The sequence below is a fragment of the Notechis scutatus genome, chromosome 11 (assembly GCF_049901735.1).
Source record: "Notechis scutatus isolate UNSWTSFEM ecotype Mainland chromosome 11, rNotScu1.2, whole genome shotgun sequence".
NCBI lineage: Eukaryota > Metazoa > Chordata > Lepidosauria > Squamata > Elapidae > Notechis > Notechis scutatus.
This window is the reverse complement of record NC_142019.1, coordinates 1521278-1542521: the sequence shown is the minus strand read 5'-3', so window position 1 is coordinate 1542521 and position 21244 is coordinate 1521278. Positions and strand designations below refer to the sequence as shown.

Sequence of the window (21244 nt, the reverse complement as noted above, 5' to 3'; positions counted from 1 at the left end):
AACAGTATTTGCTGTGTGAGCAAGAAGGAGACAGCAAGGAGCCTGGGCATGGCTTAGCTCAACTGTTCTGTCCTAAAGCTGGTTACCGCTGTGAAACTGAAACTGAAACTGAAACTCCTCTCCTCTGCTTGTGTTTTGCATTTTGGAACAGATTTTTTTTCAGGTAAGGAGGGGGAGTAGAACTCCTTAGCATCAGAGCATGTTAATAATAATAATAATAATATAGGAAATACTCTAAATGCTCTGATGGTCGTTTCAAAAAATCCTTTCTTAGTGAGCCCCTAGAAGCCAAGAGGAACCTATGTGCCCAATTTCAAGTTTGTAGGCTTTACAGTTCTGGAGATTTTGTGATGATGTGTGAGAAGTATTTCGCTTTTTTTTTTTTTAACCCTCCCATAAGGTATAAAGGACAGGCAAAGGTAGAGAAATCTTTGCAAGAAGCAAAGTCATTCACTCTGTTCAGATTAATCCTTGAAGCTCTGTGTGGACTTTGTACTTCAGTTGGTTTTGTTATAGTTCATTTAGTTCTTTAGTTGTTGGCAGCAGTTCAAAGGAGAGAAAGGTGGGTGCTTATCTTGAGGGACTGTTTGGGACTCATGACAGGCTGGGAATGAACATAGTTCCCAGCATTGAAATAAAACAAGAGTTGTTTTAACTAAGCGTGTGCTTAATTACGGTCTCGGGAAGCCTGGGTCAGAACACTTGGCAACTTTAAGACTTGTGGACTTCAATTCCCAGAATTCCCCATGCTGTAACAGCCCCTGCCCTCTAAAATATTTCCCCTTCAGATATCAGAAGGACCCCAAGCCTGTTGGTCTTTTCTAAGACCATGAAGAAGACTGGAACCTCCCTTCTAACACTGATGATGTTACCTAGTTGGGTAATGAAATGTCTGAAAGAAAACCACCAAGTTCAAGGAAGCACCAAAGGACTCCACAATTCAATCCTGAGCTACAAATAATTCTCCTCTAAAGATATATTTATTTTGTTCTCCTTTCATCGTTTGAATTGTTTTTTATGTTTTAGGATGTAACACCACCTCGAATCACTTGTTGAGATGGGCAGCTATAGAAATCGAATGACAATAAAATAAAATACAGCTTGCCTACTATTACTCCCCCAAAACACTTGTACGTACACCTTCATCTAATCAGCAGGAGTGAAAATTGACTGGAAGGCATTTGTCTTATACATACGGGCTGTGTTTCTCGGAAGAGACGTTTGCCATCTTCCCTTGTCTTCCTTCTACTTCCCGGTGGTCTCAAAGGGGTCCATGGTGTATCCTCCAATTCCAATATCTCATCATAACTAGATTCCCCAGGGAATTATTAGGTGGGAGGGAGCCAAAAGGGAGAGAAATCTGTTACTCTCTAATTAATTGGAGGCGGAGATGGCTGCGTTTCCTCTCTCCTTCCTGTGTCTTAAAGCAGAAAACTCAATTAAAACGTGTTCACCAGAGACCATTTTTCTATAATGAGAAAGTCTACATTTCTAATGCACCATAAAAATGTTGATATTGTCCTCCGGTCAGAAGAAAGACGATTTATGCCCTTTCCGTTCTGACAGCCAGACTCCAAATCGACAGAGGCAAGAAGAAGAAGAAGAAGAAGAAGAAGAAGAAGAAGAAGAAGAAGAAGAAGAAGAAGAAGAAGAAGAAGAAGAAGAAGAAGAAGAAGAAGAAGAAGAAGAAGAAGAAGAAGAAGAAGAAGAAGAAGAAGAAGAGGAGGAGGAGGAGGAGGAGGAGGAGGAGGAGGAGGAGGAGGAGGAGGAGGAGGAGGAGGAGGAGGAGAAGAAGAAGAAGAAGAAGAAGAAGAAGAAGAAGAAGAAGAAGAAGAAGAAGAAGAAGAAGAAGAAGAAGAAGAGGAGGAGGAGGAGGAGGAGGAGGAGGAGGAGGAGGAAGAAGAAGAAGAAGAAGAAGAAGAAGAAGAAGAAGAAGAAGAAGAAGAAGAAGAGAAGAGAGGAGGAGGAGGAGGAGGAGGAGGAGGAGGAAGGAGGAAGAGGAGAGGGAGAAGAAGAAGAGGAGAAGAAGAAGAAGAAGAAGAAGAAGAAGAAGAAGAGGAGGAGGAGGAGGAGAGGAGGAGGAGAGGAGAGAAGAAGAAGAAGAAGAAGAAGAAGAAGAAGAAGAAGAAGAAGAAGAAGAAGAAGAAGAAGAAGAAGAAGAAGAAGAAGAAGAAGAAGAAGAAGAAGAGACAAATGCTTTGATTATTTTTTGCCCTCCAGGGTTTTGCTTGCAAAATGTCCCCATTGTGGCCTCTGCTCAATTCTTAGACAGTTTCATTTCATTTAAAATAATGACAATCCCCTCCCCCATAAGTCAGTTAGTCCTCGGCTTAAGACCACATTTGAACTAGAACTAGAAAAAAAGGAAAAAAAGTGAGTTTTGCTTCGTTTTTTGCAGCCCTTTCTTGCCACGGTCAGTAAGTGAATCACTGCAGTTGCTCAGTTAGTAACGCAGTTATTAAGTGAATCTGGCTTCTCCATCGACTTTGCTTGTCAAAAGGTCACCAATGATCACACGACCCCAGGACACTGCAACCATCATAAGTACATGCCAGTTGCCAAGCATTTGAATTTTGATCACCTGGGGATGTGTGAAAAATGGTCATAAGTCACTTGTCAACTCGTAAAGCATTCCTATGCCCGTTTCAGAATTTCCATAAGAAGGAGGGGGGGAGCAGTGCAGTAGTTGAAGGCCAGAAGCACATTCCACACTTATCTTGTGGAGTGTCATGCCCCTGTTGGAGTCTGACTCCGAGGGAGAGGAGGAACAGCTGACAGGGAGTGGGAGTGTGGCTCTGGAGGTTGTGGAGGAAACTAGGGAAGAGCACAGGCTGGCTGGGAACTCAGAGGAACACCGAGGCCCATCCCCTCTTCATCCTAGGGCACGCAGGGAGGAGCGGATAAGGGAGAAACGTGAGTGGGGTGGTCTATGGGGGAGGAAAGGGCCCTGATCCCCTTCATAGGCTGCAGCTGGGAGAACTGTTTAAAAGGAGAAACTGTGCATGGCCCAGTGCTGGAAGCAAAGCATGAAATAATTCTAGTCTGTCACTTCTCATCTGAGTTCTGGCGTCCTTCCCAGTGTGTGTATTTCGACATCTGTGGACGTCTTCAGGCCCTTATCCTGCCTTGTCTCATTAATTGCTTCAGTGTAGTTTGTGTTGTTTTTTTCTATTTATAATTTATATGTATTTTGAGTTTGAATGGAAGTTCTTCCTTTTCGCAACTGTTTGTGGGAGAGTTTTTTTCTCCAGTCAATGATAATTGGACTTTGGAGGACAAGTTGAAAGAATTAAAGGGACTTTACCTATTTTTGTGACTTTGTTTCTTTTGTGCCCCACCCTGGGTCATCGCATGGAGATTGTAGCCTAAGCTACTGGATCTTCTGCCCTAGAAAATCCTTCATTGGAGAATGTGATTGATGACACCCAGCCTGTGAATGTGCTTCGGTTGGAGAATCTGATTTATGACACACCCAGAGGGATGGAGGAAACAGGGTCATAGGTGATAGTAAATTATGTGTCTCAGAGCTGGCTTCATATGGGTTAATGCTGGACATGTTGCTCCTAATAAATCTTTTGAAACTTGGCTCGAGGCTCATGATTTAATTAGGGCAATCACCGGAACCCTGACATCACATTTTTCAGCGCGTTGTAACTTTGAACAGTCAGTCACTAAACAAACTGTTGTAAGTCAATGACCGCCTGTAATTTTTTTTTTTCACTGCCTTTGTAAATTTCAAATAGTCACTAAAAAAAATGGTTATAAGCCACGGACTATCACAATTTTTACGGCTGTGAAAATATTTGAACGGATTCCCCAAACTTGGTTAGACCTAAATGCTTGATTCAAAAATACACCCAGATCAATCCAGATTTTATGGAACATTCGGTGTTTCCATGCTCATTTTAAGAGCCAGTTTGTTCCCATTTGGTACGGATCCCTTCAGAAGGTACTGAAATTGATCTTCCAAATCTTTTTTTAAAAAAATATTTTATTGAACAAAACAGTTAAAAACATTGAACATAGTGAAGTCAGTTTTCGTATAACTTTTGGTCAGTATCACATAGATATATATTTTCCTATATACAATTATTCAAATATATACATTTGTTTGCTTATATATTACATTTCCCAACCTCATTGGTCCTCTTTTCATCTCATACATTCATTTACCTTCTCAGTTGTCCTTTCTCAACTTAAGACCTTCCTTTCTGCCCCCACCCTTGATAGAATCTATCCCAAATTACGTAATATGCCGACTCGTCTTTATTTTTCATCTCTAAAGTTAGCTTGTCCATTTCAGCGCATATCAAGGTTTTGTTTATTACTTCATCTTCACTTAGTATATAATGACCCGGAGTGTAATACAAACGTAACAAAATCCAAAATGTAAATAAATGTCCTTTAATGCCTCCAACTTGGCCCCACTGTTCAATAATTCTCAGTTGGAGATAAAACTTACTCAGAAATATTCTTCAAAAGAAAGCAATACAGTCCGGACTTCATGAGCAGATAGTGATGGAAATAAAAAACCAAACAAACTACAATGAAGGAAATTCCACAACAGACCAGGATAAGTAATTACCAAATTCAAGGAGATAACAAGGCACAGTCTGTTGGAAGGACGCCAACCAAGATAACTTCAGCCCAAGATAAAACACGCTTTGCTTCTGTGTTGTAACCATCTCTCTTATATACTATTCTCCCCAGCTGCAACTAATGAGGGGGATCATGGCCGCTTCCTCTCTCGTAAACCAAGTTGTTCCCTTCTCCATTCCTCCCTGCGTATCCTAGGATGAAGAGGGGATGGGCCTGGGTCTTCCTCGGACTGCCCAACCAGCCTCTGCTCTTGCCCAGCCTCCTCCACAACCTCCGGAGCCACACCCCCACTCCCTGTCCACTGTTCCTCCTCTCCCTCAGAGTCCGACTCAACCAAGGATATGACAGGTATGTCTGTCTCTTTCCAGTCCTGAATAAATGCGATCCTTGCTGCAGTAATAATATGCATAATCAAATATAGCTCATCTTTATTGTATTTGTTTGACATGATTCCTAATAGAAAGCATTCTGGTACATGATCTAATTTAAAACCCAACATTTCCTCCAACCACTTCCTTGTCCTGGGCCAAAACTCTTGTGCTTTTTTTTTTTTGCAGCTCCACCACGCATGATAATATGTTCCCTGTTCCATTGAGCATTTCCAACAATTTGGGGACTTGCTTTTATACATCTTAGCCAATCTGGCTGGTGGAAGTCGATCTTCCAAATCTAATTGGATCCATTATTCTCCTCCTTCCACGGAGAGACAGGGAGATGCCCCCCCCCCCACACACACACCTATGGATGGTGTTTTTAATCCGACGGCCAATTGACATGATCACGAGCTGCAAGAGAAGATTTTCGAACACATCTCTTTGGACAAAGAAAATAGCTTTTTCCATAATACCTCACTGGGTTATGGGTGAGAATATCGATGCCGTGTCTTTTCTCACAAGCAAACATGTTTCTTGAAAACTGGGGCTACAGTGTGAATTGAGAATGCACAGCAGGTTTTGGCTGGATGATACGTCTGAATGCTAACAGGAAGGAAGGAAGGAAGGAAGGAAGGAAGGAAGGAAGGAAGGAAGGAAGGAAGGAAGGAAGGAAGGAAGGAAGGAAGGAAGGAAGGAAGGAAGGAAGGAAGGAAGGAAGGAAGGAAGGAAGGGCACTTTCAAAAGTACTTATATACCGCTTCACAGTGGGCAGAGTCAGCCTGCAATACTGCATTCTAACCATTGCATCACCACGGAAGAAAGGAAGGAAAGAAGGAAGGAAGGAAAATAGCAATAGCACTCAGAATTGTATACTGCCTTTACAGTGCTTTCCAGCCCTCTCTAAGTGGTTTATAGAGTCAGCCTCTTGCCCCCAACAACCTGGGTCCTCGTTTTACCCACCTCAGAAGGACGGAAGGCAGAGTCAACCTTGAGCCTGGTAAGAATTGAACGGCCCAATTGCAAGCAGCCGGCAGGCAGCAGAAGTAGCCTGCAGTACTGCACTCTAAGCACTGGGCCACCACAGCTCATACTTCCTCTCTTCCAATCTTCCTCTCTTAAAAATATATATATATATTTTTCTTAAAAGGGGACCAGCTGCCCAATTTGAAACCCCTGCCGATTCCCATAGAAGCTTGCCAGATCCCTGCCTCCTGACTGTGTTATCCCAGAGAGCAGCCCGCTTCCGAGAAGGACCGCAAAAAGAAAAGAAAGAAAAGAAAGAAAGAAAGATTGAAGTAGACGCGCGGCTTCTCTGCCAAAGCAGCAACTTGCTGCTTCCCACCTCCTGTCTTCTGCAAATTAGCTCAGCTTGAAAGCAGGAGAGGAAGCCAAGGGCCCCATCTGCCCTGGAACTCCCACCGTGAGAAGCAAGGCTTTCGGTGATCAGATTCTGGAGTGACAAAGGTGTGTGTGTGTGTGTGTGTGCGTGCGTGTGCGTGCTTCCTTTCACAACTGAGGTTCCAACCATTGGATTGCTTGCAACCTTCATTGTTGCATGGAACTGGTTTTGTAATGTTGGGCCTGGGTTGAGAGGGCAGGTTTGGTCCAGTGGAGATGATTTAGTTAAGGCATCAAGGTGGCTATGATTTGGCAGAACCAGGAGATGGTGAGTTCTAGTTCCACTTTAGGCATCTAAGGTGGCTGGATGACTTTGGGCCAGTCAACAGGGAGGTGAGTTCTAGTTCCACTGTACAGGAGACTGTTCCACTGTAGGCATCTAAGGTGGCTGGGTGGCTTTGGCAGTGGAGAGTTCTAGTTCCACTGTAGGCATCTAAGGTGGCTGGTGGCTTTGGGCCAGTCAACAGGAGAGGTGAGTTCTAGTTCCACTGTAGGCATCTAAGGTGGCTGGTGCTTTGGGCCAGTCAACAGGAGAGGTGAGTTCTTTCTAGTTCCACTGTAGGCATCTAAGGTGGCTGGATGACTTTGGGCCAGTCAACAGGAGATGGTGAGTTCTAGTTCCACTGTAGGCATCTAAGGTGGCTGGGTGGCTTTGGGCCAGTCAACAGGGAGACGGTGAGTTCTAGTTCCACTGTAGGCATCTAAGGTGGCTGGGTGGCTTTGGGCCAGTCAACAGGAGACGGTGAGTTCTAGTTCCACTGTAGGCATCTAAGGTGGCTGGTGGCTTTGGGCCAGTCAACAGGAGACGGTGAGTTCTAGTTCACTGTAGGCATCTAAGGTGGCTGGGTGGCTTTGGGCCAGGGAGACATGAGTTCTAGTTCCACTGTAGGCATCTAAGGTGGCTACTGTAGGCATCTAAGGTGGCTGGGTGGCTTTGGGCCAGTCAACAGGAGCGGTGAGTTCTAGTTCCACTGTAGGCATCTAAGGTGGCTGGGTGGCTTTGGGCCAGTCAACAGGAGATGGTGAGTTCTAGTTCCACTGTAGGCATCTAAGGCTGGGTGGCTTTGGGCCAGTCAACAGGAGATGAGTTCTAGTTCTGCTTTAGGCATGAAATTCTATGTGGCTTTGGGCCAGTCAACAGGAGACGGTGAGTCAGTTCGTCTTGGCAGGACTTTGGGCCAGTCAACAGGAGATGGTGAGTTCTAGTTCTGCTTTAGGCATGAAATTCAGCTATGTGGCTTTGGGCCAGTCAACAGGAGACGGTGAATTCTAGTTCTGCCTTAGGCATCAAATATGACCAAGTGACTTTAGGCCAATCAACAGGAGATGGTGAATTCTAGTTCTGCCTTAGGCATATCTAAAAGGCCAGGTGACTTTGGACCAATCTCCAGGCGACCGTGAGTTCTAGTTCTGCCTTGAGCATAAAGGCTGAGCGGGTGACTTTGGGTTCAGTCTCTCTCTTTCAGCCCAGCCCATCTCACAGGATTGTTATTGTGGGGGAAATCGGAGGAGGGAGTATGCAGAGCTTGGTTGTTTCCTTGCAGACGTTTCATTACCAAACTAGGCAACATCATCAGTGCACGAGCTGGATAATGAGACGTTGGCAAGGGAACCACCAAGCTCAGCAAGCACTGAGGGCCTCCCAGTTCAACCCTGAGCTACAGATATTGTCTTCCCTCTGCAGGAAGAGAAACCTGCGGCCTCCTGCAGGGTAGCTGGCGGATTGAGCCAGGTGAGATTTCACCTGCAGAAACCTTTAGAATGGAAGTGTCTAAAGGGCTCCTGATCATCTCGAAAGGATACAGTGCAATGTCTGAAATGCCAGGCAGGTGAGACGCTCGGGCCTCTCTACAGCCATGGGAGCTCATGGTAACAATCAAGAAAGAAAAGAAAGACAGGTGTTTGTTAACTTTTGCTTAGTCTCTTTCTTTCTTTCCTTCCTTCCTTCTTTCTCTTTCTCATTTTCTCTCTTTCTTGTCTCTCTCTCTCTGCCTCTCTCTGTGTGTCTCTCTCGCATTTTCTCTTTCTCTCTTTCTCTCTCATTTTCTCTCTTTTCTCTTTTTCTCTCTCTCTCTCATTTTCTCTGTCTTTCTCTTCTCTCTCCCTCTTCTTTCTCTCTCTCTTTTTCTTTTTCTATCTCATTTTCTGTCTCTCTCTCTCTTTCTCTTCTCTCATTTTCTCTCTCTTTCTCTCTCATTTTCTCTCTTTTCTCTCTCTTTCTCTTCTCTTTATCTCTCTCTCTCGTTTTCTCTGTCTTTCTCTTCTCTCTCCCTCTTTTTCTCTCTCTCTTTCTTTTTCTATCTCATTTTCTGTCTCTCTCTCTCTCTTTCTCTGCTCTCATTTTCTCTTCTCTTTCTCTCATTCTCATTTTCTCTCTCTCTTCTCTTTCTCTTTCTCTCTCTCTTCTCTCATTTTCTCTGTATCTCTTCTCTCTTTTTTCTTTCTTTCTCATTTTCACTCTCTTTCTCTTCTCTTTCTCTCTCTCTCTCTCCCCCTCTCTCCTCCCTCTGCCCCCCAGTTTTTAATTGATAATCGTACTCAAGTAGAAGGAGTAGCTCCAATAAACCAGGTTAGTTCTCCAAGGTTTTTTTTACCTGTTTACCTGGCTTTAAAGTCCCCCGAGAGACTGTTCACGTGTGAATGTTGCTTAGCTCCCCCTCTCAATCCAGGTCCCCTCAATGAAAACATTTGGGGCAGAAAAGCATGGAGCCAGGGAATAAAAGGTTGGGGTTTAGGGGAGTTGCAGTCCAGCGTTATTTCCCACCTGGGGGTGTCCTCCTGCTCCAAAGTTAACTTACATTCAAGCGGACCCCAATGTTGTTTTTCCAGATCACTCTGCGGCAGGTTGGAGTTTTGTTCTATTTTTATTTTTGTGATTTGGTTTTATTTTCACCTGTGGATCACCCTACCTGGGAAAGGTAAAGCTAGCAAGTGTGCCCATGCTTCTCCGGAAAGTCGTACCCAATTCAGAGCTCCCGGACTGGTTTCCTTCTCACTACAAATCCTATGTTCCTCAATCAGCAGGGCCTAAGGTTGGGGAATGATGGGGACTTTTACTCCAAGGCTCTTGGAATGCTTCGGGTTGGGCACCGCTGGTTTCTTGGTTGGTAAGCAGGACCTATTCCAATCTCCAGCCTTCGCAGATCCAAAAGTACCTCTGCCAATCCTCAAGATATCACCTACCTCCCCCCTCTCATTTTCTCTGTTTCTCTCTCTCTCTCTCTCTCTCTCTCATTTTCTCTTTCTTTCTCTCATTTTCTCTTTCTTCTCTCTCTCTCTCTCTCTTGTTTTCTCTCTCTCATTTTCTCTCTCTTTCTCTGGTTTTCTCTCATTTTCTCTCTCTCTCATTTTCTCTCTCTCTCTCTCATTTTCTCTCTTTCTCTCTCTCTCTCATTCTCTCTCTCATTTTCTCTCTCTTTCTCTGGTTTTCTCTCATTTTCTCTCTCTCTTGTTTTTTCTCTCTTTCTCTCATTCTCTCTCTCTTCTCTCTCTCTCTCCTGTTTTCTCTCTCTCATTTTCTCTCTCTTTCTCTCGTTTTCTCTCTCTCTTGTTTTTTCTCTCTTTCTCTCTCTTTCTCTCTCTCTCTCTGATTCTCTCTCTCTCATTTTCTCTCTCTCTGGTTTTCTCTCATTTTCTTTCTCTCTTTCTATCATTCTCTCTCTCTCCTCTCTCTCCTGTTTTCTCTCTCTCATTTTCTCTCTCTCTCTGGTTTTCTCTCATTTTTTCTCTCTCTTGTTTTTTCTCTCTTTCTCTCATTTTCTCTCTCTTTCTCTGGTTTTCTCTCATTTTCTCTTTCTCTTGTTTTTTCTCTCTTTCTCTCATTTTCTCTCTCTCATTCTCTCTCTCTTTCATTTTCTCTCTCTCGTTTTCTCTCTGTGTATGTCTCATTTTCTCTTTCTCATTTTCTCTCATTTTCTCTCTCGTTTTCTCTCTCTTTCTCTCATTTTTCTCTCTCTTATTCTCTCTCTCTTTCATTTTCTCCCTCCCTCCCTCCCCCCTCTCTCTCTCACACACAAGTTGTTGTTTTTAGGGCTCCCATTGTTTCCAAAGCGAGGGAGGGACTCCCTTTCCAACCTTGAAGCTGAAACGCGAGCGCCGCGCACACGCCACAGTTCCGCAGAGCGTTCCGGGCGCCCAAGAGCGCGCGCGAAGTCAAACACCGTTTGACTTCCCTTCCTTCGACCACAGAGTCCATATGGCACGTCTCTCTCTCTCTCTCTGCCAAGAATCGGGGTCTCCCGTCGGCAGCTGAGGCTCTAAGACTCCCGCTGCCTTCTTTAAAAGCAGAAGTCTGTTCCAGCAAGCCTTTTAAGGCAGCAAACAAACCTACATCCCGGAGCGCCCGTTCTCCTTTCCTTTTTCCGATTTTGGCACTATGAAACGATTAGATGAAGTAGGGTCTCATCCGGCGGGCCCCTTTGATAACCCCACTAAAACACACACACACACGCAAACACACACACACACACACACACACACACATATATCGATCCTTGGGGCCAAATCTTCGAACTGCCTAAAAGGAAACACTTGCTAAAAAATCCTTTCAAAGTTGCTCTTTTGAGTTTTAGCTATATTTAGTATTAACAGAACAACAGGGTTGGGAGGGACCTTGGAAGGTCTTCTAGTCCAACCCCCCTGCCCAGGCCGGAAACCTTACACCGCCGTTTCAGACTAAACGGTTGTGTTTTCGCCCTTCTTTTTAGTGATGTATTTGTTTGTTTGTTTCTTTATTTTGGTCAACTCGCCGCTTTCTCCCGCCTTCGCTGCTGCTGCCGCCCCACCCCACCCCCCAAAGGATCGCAATTAAAGTCAAGTCACTTAAAAATCTAATTACTCCCCTCGAATTTGCTTCCTCTCTCTCCGGACAGAAAGACACACCGGGGCGCACGGCTTTTTTTTTTTTTTTAATGCAAGGACTGTAGAAACGAGTTAAGCGCTCCAGAAAAATGAAACGGCGGTCGGATGCCACTAATTTCGTTAAAACCGAAAAAAAAGGAGCTACTGTAAGTTCCAGATGAGAATTAGCGGGATGGAGGAGGGAGGGTGGGCGAGAGGAGGACGGAACGGGGTGTGGCGGGGGGGGAGTGAGGAAAAGGCAAGTCCCTCCTGGCGAAAGACACCTCCTCTTTTCCAAAATTGGCAACCCGCGCGCATTCACCTGGCGGGATTAAACTTTACCGGAGGGGGGAACAAAATCTTGTTTGGTTTTGTTTATATCTTCAGCCTAAGCGTGGCCTCGAAAGATTCTGCATTTATACTGCAAAGATTTTGAGAGGGGAGAGGAATTGGGATGGGGAGAGGGACAGCGAAGAGTCAGAAGCTCTTGAATTTTCTCTTTCTTTTCATCCCACTCGGAATTCAATCTACTGTACATTCCCCGCCCCGCCTCCCAGTTCGCCAAATAAGGATGCAACAGAGGTTTTTTTTGTTGTTGTTTTGGGTCTGTTTTTATTAGACTTTCCATCTACAGAAATATACCCCTCTTGTGGCTGGGGTTTGACTGTATCATTAATTCTTCTTAGACTTTAAACCATCGTATGTACAGTATAGAAGTGATACTATTTCTCCCAGCCCTGGAGAGAGAGAAAATTTGTGCTGTTTCTTAGTTGATCTTTTGTTGTGTTTGCATTTTTTGCTGCGTTGTTTTCCTTGACAAAAGTCTAAAAATGTATACTAATAAAACCACAGGTTCACCAATGCAAAACTATCTCACTCCCAAAAATCAGCAGCCAGACCCACCAATATTTTTTTTCCTTTCCTTTCCTTTCCTTTCCTTTCCTTTCCTTTCCTTTCCTTTCCTTTCCCCTTTCCTTTCTTCTTTCCTTTCCTTCCTCTTCTTTTCCCTTCCTTTCTCCTTTCCTTTCTTCTTTCCTTTCCTTTCTCTTCATTTCCCTTCCTTTCTCCTTTCCTCTTTCTTTTCCTTTCGATTTTCCTTTTTTTTCCTTTCCAGTCTTTAAATGCCACCCAAATACCAGCCAGGGCAGGAAAGTTAACTAAGCAACTATTCTACTGATTAAACGTTTAGGAAACACGGATCTTACCTGAGGGAAACCCTTCAGGTAAGGGGCCCAGGAGGGAAAATTCACGACGGGAGGATGGTGGAACTAAACATGGCCTGTTTCACTCGACTGAATGAGTCCACCAGCGGTCCAAAATGCACACAAATACATTGACACGTTTCTACAGCATGGGCTCCAATTATTATTCACAAGGTCAGAGGCAAACTGTTCCTTCCGTTGGACCTTCCTGGATCTGCTGCCGAGCAGTGACCCTGACCCCGGTTGTTACCGTCTTCACGACCAACTTTCCAAGGGGTGGGAAGGCAAGGCAGTTTGTCCAGGCGGTTGGCCGGCTTAGAACAAAGGATGGGAGCTGTCCAGCAATCGCGACCTCCTGAAACTTAACGGAGGCGCTCTTTCGTAGGGAATTTCAGGGACCCCCTCTACCCACCCAAACCCGGGTTCTACTCCATCCTTACCTTTCGATTTCGACCAAGAAATGGATTCAACCAGAGTGAGGGAGAAAGGAGGGGGAGACGCGTGTCAACGAGAGGGGAAGGAAGGCAGGCCAACGCTGAGGCTTGTTGCATGAAAGTCATTCCGACTTTCAAAACCTGGGGGAGAATTTCTCCACCGCTTAGCTCCCTGACGGACCCCTTCAAAATGTTCTCTGAATAGGTCATCGCCCTCTAAGAAAGGGACGGGGAGAGAACCTCCCCCACCCCCGCCCACCCCCAAAAACACCCCCAACCCTCCCCAACCCCACCACAGCCAACCTAGGCTGAAAATAATCCAAATATTCCACGCGCTTCTTCCAAGCGGAGACCCTTCCCAAGAAAACAGCCCGATGGATCCGCAGGGTCCGGGAGGCGCGAGCAACTCCGAGAGTTTCGGGAGGGGAGCCGCCCGGGCCAGCTCAGCGAGGCGGGGGCTTGTAGTTGCCGTTGATCTCCTGGGCGATGGTCACGGCCTCGGCCCCCAGCGGGAGCCGGTCGCTGTATTCGGAGCCCCCTTCGAATTCCTCCGGATTGGCTTTGGAGTGGGATTCCGCCAGGGAGGCAGCCGCCAAGCTGGGGTCCCTGGCCAGCTGCCCCCCGCCCTCTCTGGCCCTCCGCTCTTCTTCTTCCTCCTCCTCCTCCTCCTCCTCCTCTTCCCCGGCGTCCTCTTCCTCCTCTTCCAGCTCCCCGCGGCCCACCTCGCTGGGCTGGTAGTTCTTCTCCGACTCCAGGTAGGAGGCGCGAGGGTCGAAGTCGGCCGCCATGTGCTTCTCCATCTGGTCGGCCGGGTTCTGCGCGCGGAGGATCAGGCGGTAGGTCTTGCCCTGGTACTTGGAGAGCAGGTGGCAGCAGGTGGCGCCCAGCAGTGGGAGGGTGGCCAGGGCCAGCAGGAAGGCGCTGACCACCACGATGATCAGCAGGGAAGGTACCTCCTTCTTGGTGCTGAAAACCACCTGCACCTGGCAGTCCTCGTCCGCCGCGAAGCTCAGGCAGACGGAGTAGTTGGTGCCCGGGGCGAGGCCTCGGAACCAGTAGGAGTTCAAGCCTTCCTCGATCTGCGACCACCGCACCAGCGTCGCCGGCGCCCCGCCACGGCTCACCTGGCACAGGTAGAGGTGGCGCAGCTGGCCCTTCTCCCGGCCGGAGAGAGGCGTGATCTGCACCTTGGCTTCGCGCTCCGACACGTCCAGCGCGATGACGCCCAGGTCGAAAGTCTGCGGCTTCAGCTCCGAGCTCTGGTTGAACGCGTGGTTGGAGACGTAACGCGGCAGTTGGATCGGGGCTGCGTCGCCCACGCCGCCGCCGCCGCCGCCGCAGCGAGGCTCGAAGCCGGCCGGACGAGAGGGCGCGTCGGCCCCCGGGTGGGATTCTCTGGGCTCTGCCTCAGTGCCGCCGCCGCCACCACCGCCGCCGGCCGTGTCAGGATCGCGCGCAGCGTTTGGGTTCGGCGGCCAGAGGAGCTTGCGCTTCTCCTCCGGCTTCATGACGCTGTTCTTGGACGCTTTGCGCTCGCCCGGCGGCGCCTTGGCCTCGGTCTTGGCGCTGCCCACCGAGTCCTTGTCCTTGGGCGCAGCGTCGGCCAGAGCCACGCGGAGCGAGCTTTGGTTGCTGCCCACCTCGTTGGCGGCCACGCAGGTGTAAGTGCCTTCCTCCTTCTTGCCCAGGTGAGGGAGCAGCAAGGTGCCGTTGGGGAAGGCGCGGAAGTTCTGCCTCTCCCCCGCGCCCGACGGGGGCAGCGCGTTCAGCCGGTCGGCCTCGCTGCCCGTGATCTCCAGCGTCCGGCCGGAGGCTTGGATCCGCCAGGTGAGCTCGGGCCGCGGGATCCCGTCGGCGTGGCAGTGCAAGGCGAGCGAGGAGCCGTAAGCCAGGCTCTGCAGTTCCGGCTGGGAACTGAGGCGCACAACAGGCGCGGCGCAGCGCATGTAGGGGACGTCGAGCAGCGGCTGGTCCTTCCAGGCCTCGGGCGCCGCGCAGGTGATGGCCTCCCTCTCCGGGATGGAGATCAAGGTGTGCTCCGTCCAGTTCTTCAGCCACATGAGCTGGCAGGTGCAGTTGAAGGGGTTGTTGTAGATCTGCAGGTGGGAGAGTGAGGTCAGCGGGTCGAAGGTCCCCTCGGCCAGGCCGCTGAAGAAGTTGTTGTTGATGCGCAAGGAGCGCAAGTCGCTCAGCGAGCTGAAAGCCCCCGACGGCAGCTGGGCCATGCGGTTGTTGTTCATCTTGAGCAGCTGCAGGGCGCTGAGATTGCGCAGGTCGGCCCAGGGGAAGTCCGCGATCTGGTTGTGGCTGACGTCGAGGTTCTTCAGGAGGCCCAGCACGGCCAGCGTGCCTTCCTCCACCGCGGATCTGGTTATGGGCCAACCAGAGCGAGGTGACTTGGGTGACTTCGGCGAAGGTGCCCCGGGCCAGCGCCGTGATCTTGTTGGCCGACAGGCTCAGCGTGGTCACGTTGGAAGGGAGCCCCGAAGGCACCGTCTGCAGGTCTTTGTAAGCGCAGTCGGCAAATTGCTGCGCGTATTTGTCCACGCAGGCGCAAGGCTCCGGGCAGCCGGCGCTGGGCGCCCACCAGAAGGCCGAGGCCGCCAGCCAGGCGCGCAACAGGAGCGCGACCACCATCTTGGGTCTGCAGAAAGGGGGGGAGGAAGAAAGAGAGAGAGAAAGGCTGAGAGACGCCTGCGCCCCCCCTCCCTCCCCGGATCCCCAGCCCCTTCCGGGGCCCCTCAGTCTTCACTCCCCACCCGCTTTCCTCCCAACCTGCCCCCCCCGCCCGTGCCTTGAGACGCTTAGCAACACCCATCACACCCCCAGAGGACGAGCTTGTCGCAGCTGCACCCCAATATTCCGCGCCAAGGAAGACGGAGACCTCCGACAGCCTCCCGCTACCACTCCCATCATCCGCAGCCAGAAGCAGCAGCCCCTCGCACCACCGACACTGGCAACCCTTGTGGGCGCCCCGAGTCGCGTCAACTAACCATCCGGCCCGGGTTCCTACGACACAGGCGGTCGACCCGTGTTTGGCTCGAGAGTCGAGTTGAGGGCCGTGCCGATGCAGCCTTGCCACCCGATACCGCCCGCCGCCTTCCTCCTTTTTTCTCCCTTATCCCGCTTTCGAATCTGATCCTTCGCTGGAGTAAGACCCGCTTCTTGCGCGGGATTCGGGGAGTTCGTCCGAATCCTGAGAACGGAGCTTCAGTCTCCGTTTCCTTGGCGGAGAAGGAGCTCCTCCGTCGTCTCCGCCCGCCTATCCCGGGAGTTTCCCCCTTTGCTTGCCACAGTGCCCCGCCCGTCCTCTCCCGTTTGGCACGTGCCACCCGAACCGCTTGCGCGGAGAGCTGCCCCTCCCCCAACCCCTTCTCCGTCCATCCGCCAGCCCCTCCCTCCCTCCCTCCCTCCCCCCACACCTCACCCCTTTCAGGGTCTGCACACCTCCCTAAGCCATGGTTTAGTCAAGAATAAACCACACCTTGGGCTAAAGATACAAAACTGCGGTTGGACTGCGCTGATCCTGACCGAGTGGCAAACAGGAGCCTTCGTTGGCTCGCCTGGCCGCCTGCCCTGCGCGCTCTCGGGACGCCTGGACTCGCGACCAGACCACACACACACACACACACACACCAACCAAATCCTGCCCCCACGTGCGTCTGGGTCCTTCAGATCCAAAGACCATTTCTGGCTCCCCACGGAAGACAAGCACCTGGCTTGAAGCCTGCGCCTCCCCCCCCCCTCAGCTTCCCCTGGACCAGATGCAACCACGGGTCGCTGCCCGCCCAGGTAAACTGACACCTGCCCCGCGGGAGCTTCCCTGGCGGGCGAGAGGTGGTGCTCCTTTGCACCTACAGGTTGCGCCTGGCTCCCAGCGCCCCAACCTCCCGGGACCCCCGTCTCTAACCTCATGCAGATCCCTTACCGCTTTTATGGGGGGCTCCAAGAGCGTTTCCTTCGGGGGGGGCGCAGAAGCCCTGCGGAACTCCAGGCATGAGACTAGGATCGCGCGCGGCAGCGCTCCACTGGGGATGGGAGGGCCGCCGTGGATCGACCCTTCCTTCCTTCCTTCCTTCCTTCCTTCCTTCCTTCCTTCCTTCCTTCCCTTCCTTCCTTCCTTCCTTCCTTCCTTCCTTCCTTTCCTTTCCTTTCCTTTCCTTTCCTTCCTTTCCTTTCCTTTCCTTTCCTTTCCTTTCCTTTCCTTCCCTTCCCTTCCTTTCCTTTCCTTTCCTTTCCTTCCCTTCCCTTCCCTTCCCTTCCCTTTCCTTTCCTTTCCTTTCCTTTCGTCCCTTTCCTTCCTTCGGGATGGGAGCGGTTTTCCGACTCTCGCCCCCTCCCTCTCCCTCCCGATCGCCGCCCGCCGCCCCCTGCGAAAGCCTCACCTTCGCTCAGCGGAGCTGGCCAGCCCGAGCGCGCAGCCTGGGCGCCCCGCAGATGCGCCCAGCCCGGCCGGCGCGCCTCCCGTGTCTTGAGTGGGTGTGGAAAGCGCAGCGCCCCCCACACACACACACGCCCACCTCCTTCCACAGCGAAAGCCGTGCGATATTTAGCAGGTCGAGATTTTTTCCAAGCCACCGAGGTCGTTTTTCCCTCCCCTCTGCCCAGCCCAAGCAAGGACGGCCTAGTATGGTTTACCCTCCTCCTCTCCCTCCTTTACCTGGCCAGATGTGGCAGGAAAGCCAGGTGCAACAGCCCAGGATCCTCAGACAGCTGGAAGGGGGAATCTAGACAGTCATGTGAATGGTCCTTTTTGCTTCCCTCTCCATCGGATTTTTCTATCCTGAACAGCAAATCAGAATAAATGGGATTTTCTTCTGCTGGTTTTCCTCTTTCATTTTCCTGCCTTGGTAGCCCAAAGAGGGCTTAATATTCTCTCTCTCCCTCTCCCCTCTCTCCCCTCCCTCCCTCTCTCTCTCCCCCTCTCTCCCTCCCTCTCTCTCTCCCCCCTCCCTCCCTCTTTCTCTCCCTCTCTCTCTCTCCCTCTCTCTCTCCTCTCCCCTCCTCTCCCTCTCTCTCTCCTCCCTCTCTCTCCCCCTCTCCCCCCCCTCCCTCCTCTCTCCCCCCTCTCCCTCCCTCTCTCTCTCTCCCCTCCCTCTCTCCCCCTCCCTCTCCCCCTCCCTCCCTCTCCCTTTCTATCTGCCTCTTTCTCTCTCCCCCTCTATCTATCTATCTCTCCCCCTCCCCCCTCTCTCTCCCTCTCTCCCTCCCTCTCTCTCTCTCTCTCTCTCTTCCTCTCTCCCCTCTCCCTCTCTCTCTCCCTCCCTCTCTCTCCTCTCTCTCCCCTCCCTCCCTCTCTCTCCCTCTCTCCCTCTCTCCCCTCCCTCCTTCTCCCTTTCTATCTGCCTCTTTTCTCTCCCCTCTCTCATCTATCTATCTCTCCCCCCTCCCTCCCTCCCTCCCCCTCTCTCCCTCTCTCCCTCCCTCTCTCTCTCTCTCTCCCCCTCTCTCCCTCCCTCTCTCTCTCTCTCTCTTCCTCTCTCTCTCTCTCCATCACACGCACACCCACCATTCTTTGAAATTAAAATAGGTGCAAGGGGCGGGCTTTTTTATTTTTAGGTTTGTCTTATTTTTATAAACAACTCATGGTAGACATACCATGTTACTCTTTCCTCATCTTATTTCCCCCATCACAACAACCCTGCGAGGTGGGTTGGGATGAGAGACAGAGCGAGACTGGCCCAAAGTCACCCAGCTGGCTTTCATGCCTAAGACGGGACTAGAACTCGCCATCTCATGGCCCAAAGTCACTGTTATAAAAAAATATCCCAATAAAAGCGGTACAGAGACAAACCGTAGCAATAAATCTTAAACTATTAAGATCAGAGGTTTATTTCATGAGCAATTTGGAATATGAAAAGCCATCATTAAAATAGTGATGTTTCAGTAAGATAGTACTTACTAACAACCCCTTGCAATGAAGTCCAGAGATAGTAGCTAAGTCCAGCAAAGGAATAGCTACCCTCAGTGGCCCTGATTTGAGATTGACCCCCTTCTTTGAACCCCTTCTTCTTCTGAAGCCCACCCAGTGGTATGTAATCGTACTGGATGTACCCCCCTGTTCCCTCATACTGTTCATCAATAAACACCCACTTGTAGATATGTGCCAAATTACCATTCGCTACTTTCAGTTCCCCCTTTTTTTCTCAGTGTCCCAGACATTCGTGATCCAAAACAGCTCAAATTTTGACTCTCCAGCAAATATATGTTTTTTGCAGAAGTAGCAGGTAGCAAATATATTGCTGTGCCTGCAAATTCAGCTCAGCAGATTACAAATACCGCATTTTACCATGCTTGCAAAAATCAGCTCAGCCAACGTTGTAATACACTGCTCAAAAAAAAATAAAGGGAACACTTAAACAACACAATGTAACTCCAAGTCAATCACACTACTGTGAAATCAAACTGTCCACTTAGGTAGCAACACTGATTGACAATCAATTTCACATGCTGTTGTGCAAATGGACTAGACAACAGGTGGAAAGCAGAGGCAGTTAGCAAGACATCCCCAATAAAGGAGTGGTTCTGCAGGTGGTGACCACAGACCACTTCTCAGGTCCTATGCTTTCTGGCTGATGGTTTGGTCACTTTTGATTGCTGGCGGTGCTTTCACTCTAGTGGTAGCATGAGACGGACTCTACAACCCACACAAGTGGCTCAGGTGGTGCAGCTCATCCAGGATGGCACATCAATGCGAGCTGTGGCAAGAAGGTTTGCTGTGTCTGTCAGCGTAGTGTCCAGAGCATGGAGGCGCTACCAGGAGACATACCAGTACATCAGGAGACCTGGAGGAGGCCGTAGGAGGGCAACAACCCAGCATCAGGACCGCGACCTCCACCTTTGTGCAAGGAGGGACAGGAGGAGCACTGCCAGAGCCCTGCAAAATGACCTCCAGCGGGCCACAAATGTGCATGTGGCTGCTCAAATGGTCAGAAACAGACTCCATGAGGGTGGTATGAGGGCCCGACGTCCACAGGTGGGGGTTGTGCTTACAGCCCAACACCATGCAGGATGTTTGGCATTTGCCAGAGAACACCAAGATTGGCAAATTCTCCACTGCCGCCCTGTGCTCTTCACAGATGAAAGCAGGTTCACACTGAGCACATGTGACAGATGTGACAGAGTCTGGAGACGCCGTGGAGAACGTTCTGCTGCCTGCAACATCCTCCAGCATGACTGTTTTGGCAGTGGGTCAGTAATAGTGTGGGGTGGCATTTCTTTAGGGGGCCGCACAGCCCTCCATGTGCTCGCCAGAGGTAGCCTGACTGCCATTAGGTACCGAGATGAGATCCTCAGACCCCTTGTGAGACCATATGCTGGTGCGGTTGGCCCTGGGTTCCTCCTAATGCAAGACAATGCTGGACCTCATGTGGCTGGAGTGTGTCAGCAGTTCCTGCAAGACGAAGGCATTGATGCTATGGACTGGCCCGCCCATTCCCCAGACCTGAATCCAATTGAGCACATCTGGGACATCATGTCTCGCTCCATCCACCAACGCCACGTTGCACCACAGACTGTCCAGGAGTTGGGGGATGCTTTAGTCCAGGTGTGGGAGGAGATCCCTTAGGAGACCATCCGCCACCTCATCAGGAGCATGCCCAGGCGTTGTAGGGAGGCCATACAGGCACGTGGAGGCCACACACACTACTGAGCCTCATTTTGACTTGTTTTAAGGACATTACATCAAAGTTGGATCAGCCTGTTGTGTTTTTTTTCCACTTTAATTTTGAGTGTAACTCCAAATCCAGACCTCCATGGGTTGCTAAATTTGATTTCCATTGATAATTTTTGTGTGATTTTGTTGCCAGCACATTCAACTATGTAATGAACAAAGTATTTCATGAGAATATTTCATTCATTCCGATCTAGGATGTCTTATTTTTGTGTTCCCTTTATTTTTTTGAGCAGTGTATATATCTATGCGATACTGACCAAAAGTTATGTCAAACCGACTTCACTACGTTCAATGTTTTTAATTGTTTTGTTCAATAAAATATTATTTAACAAAAAATTCAGTCGCTTAGCCACAGTCTTGTATTTATGGCCGTGGAAGTATACTGGGAGCAAGGGGAATTATACCCTTTTGTGACCTTCTAACAAGCAAAATCAATAGGAAAGCCAGACCCCCTTAACAACCAGGTTACTAATTCACTAGGTCAGTGGTCCCCAACCGTTTTTGTACCCCAGCCCAGTACAAATGATCCACGGACCGGTACCGGCATCAGCACACACGACCAAGGCAAGTCGAGCCGAGCGACCGGCCAGCCAGCCGTCCCCTGCTTCTCCCCGCCACCTTCAACTCCTCCTTTGTACCTTCTCGCGGTCGATGGGCTTTTCGGGCTCTGTCTTAATCTCCTCCTGAGTAATGCAAGACTCCACCGCCATCGGGACGGCTCTT

At 49.8% G+C, this 21244-nt stretch overlaps 1 protein-coding gene across 1 annotated transcript; it reads right to left on the bottom strand.

Moving 5' to 3' along the window:
• Positions 1-11805: 11805 nt before the first annotated feature.
• ISLR2 (immunoglobulin superfamily containing leucine rich repeat 2) lies at positions 11806-19034 on the bottom strand. Its single transcript, XM_087972508.1, is given in 4 exon segments — positions 11806-15210; positions 15212-15490; positions 17507-17629; positions 18962-19034. Coding segments are annotated over 4 exon segments (2370 nt in total). The 5' UTR covers positions 19009-19034; the 3' UTR covers positions 11806-13289.
• Between the last annotated feature and the right edge of the window lie 2210 nt (positions 19035-21244).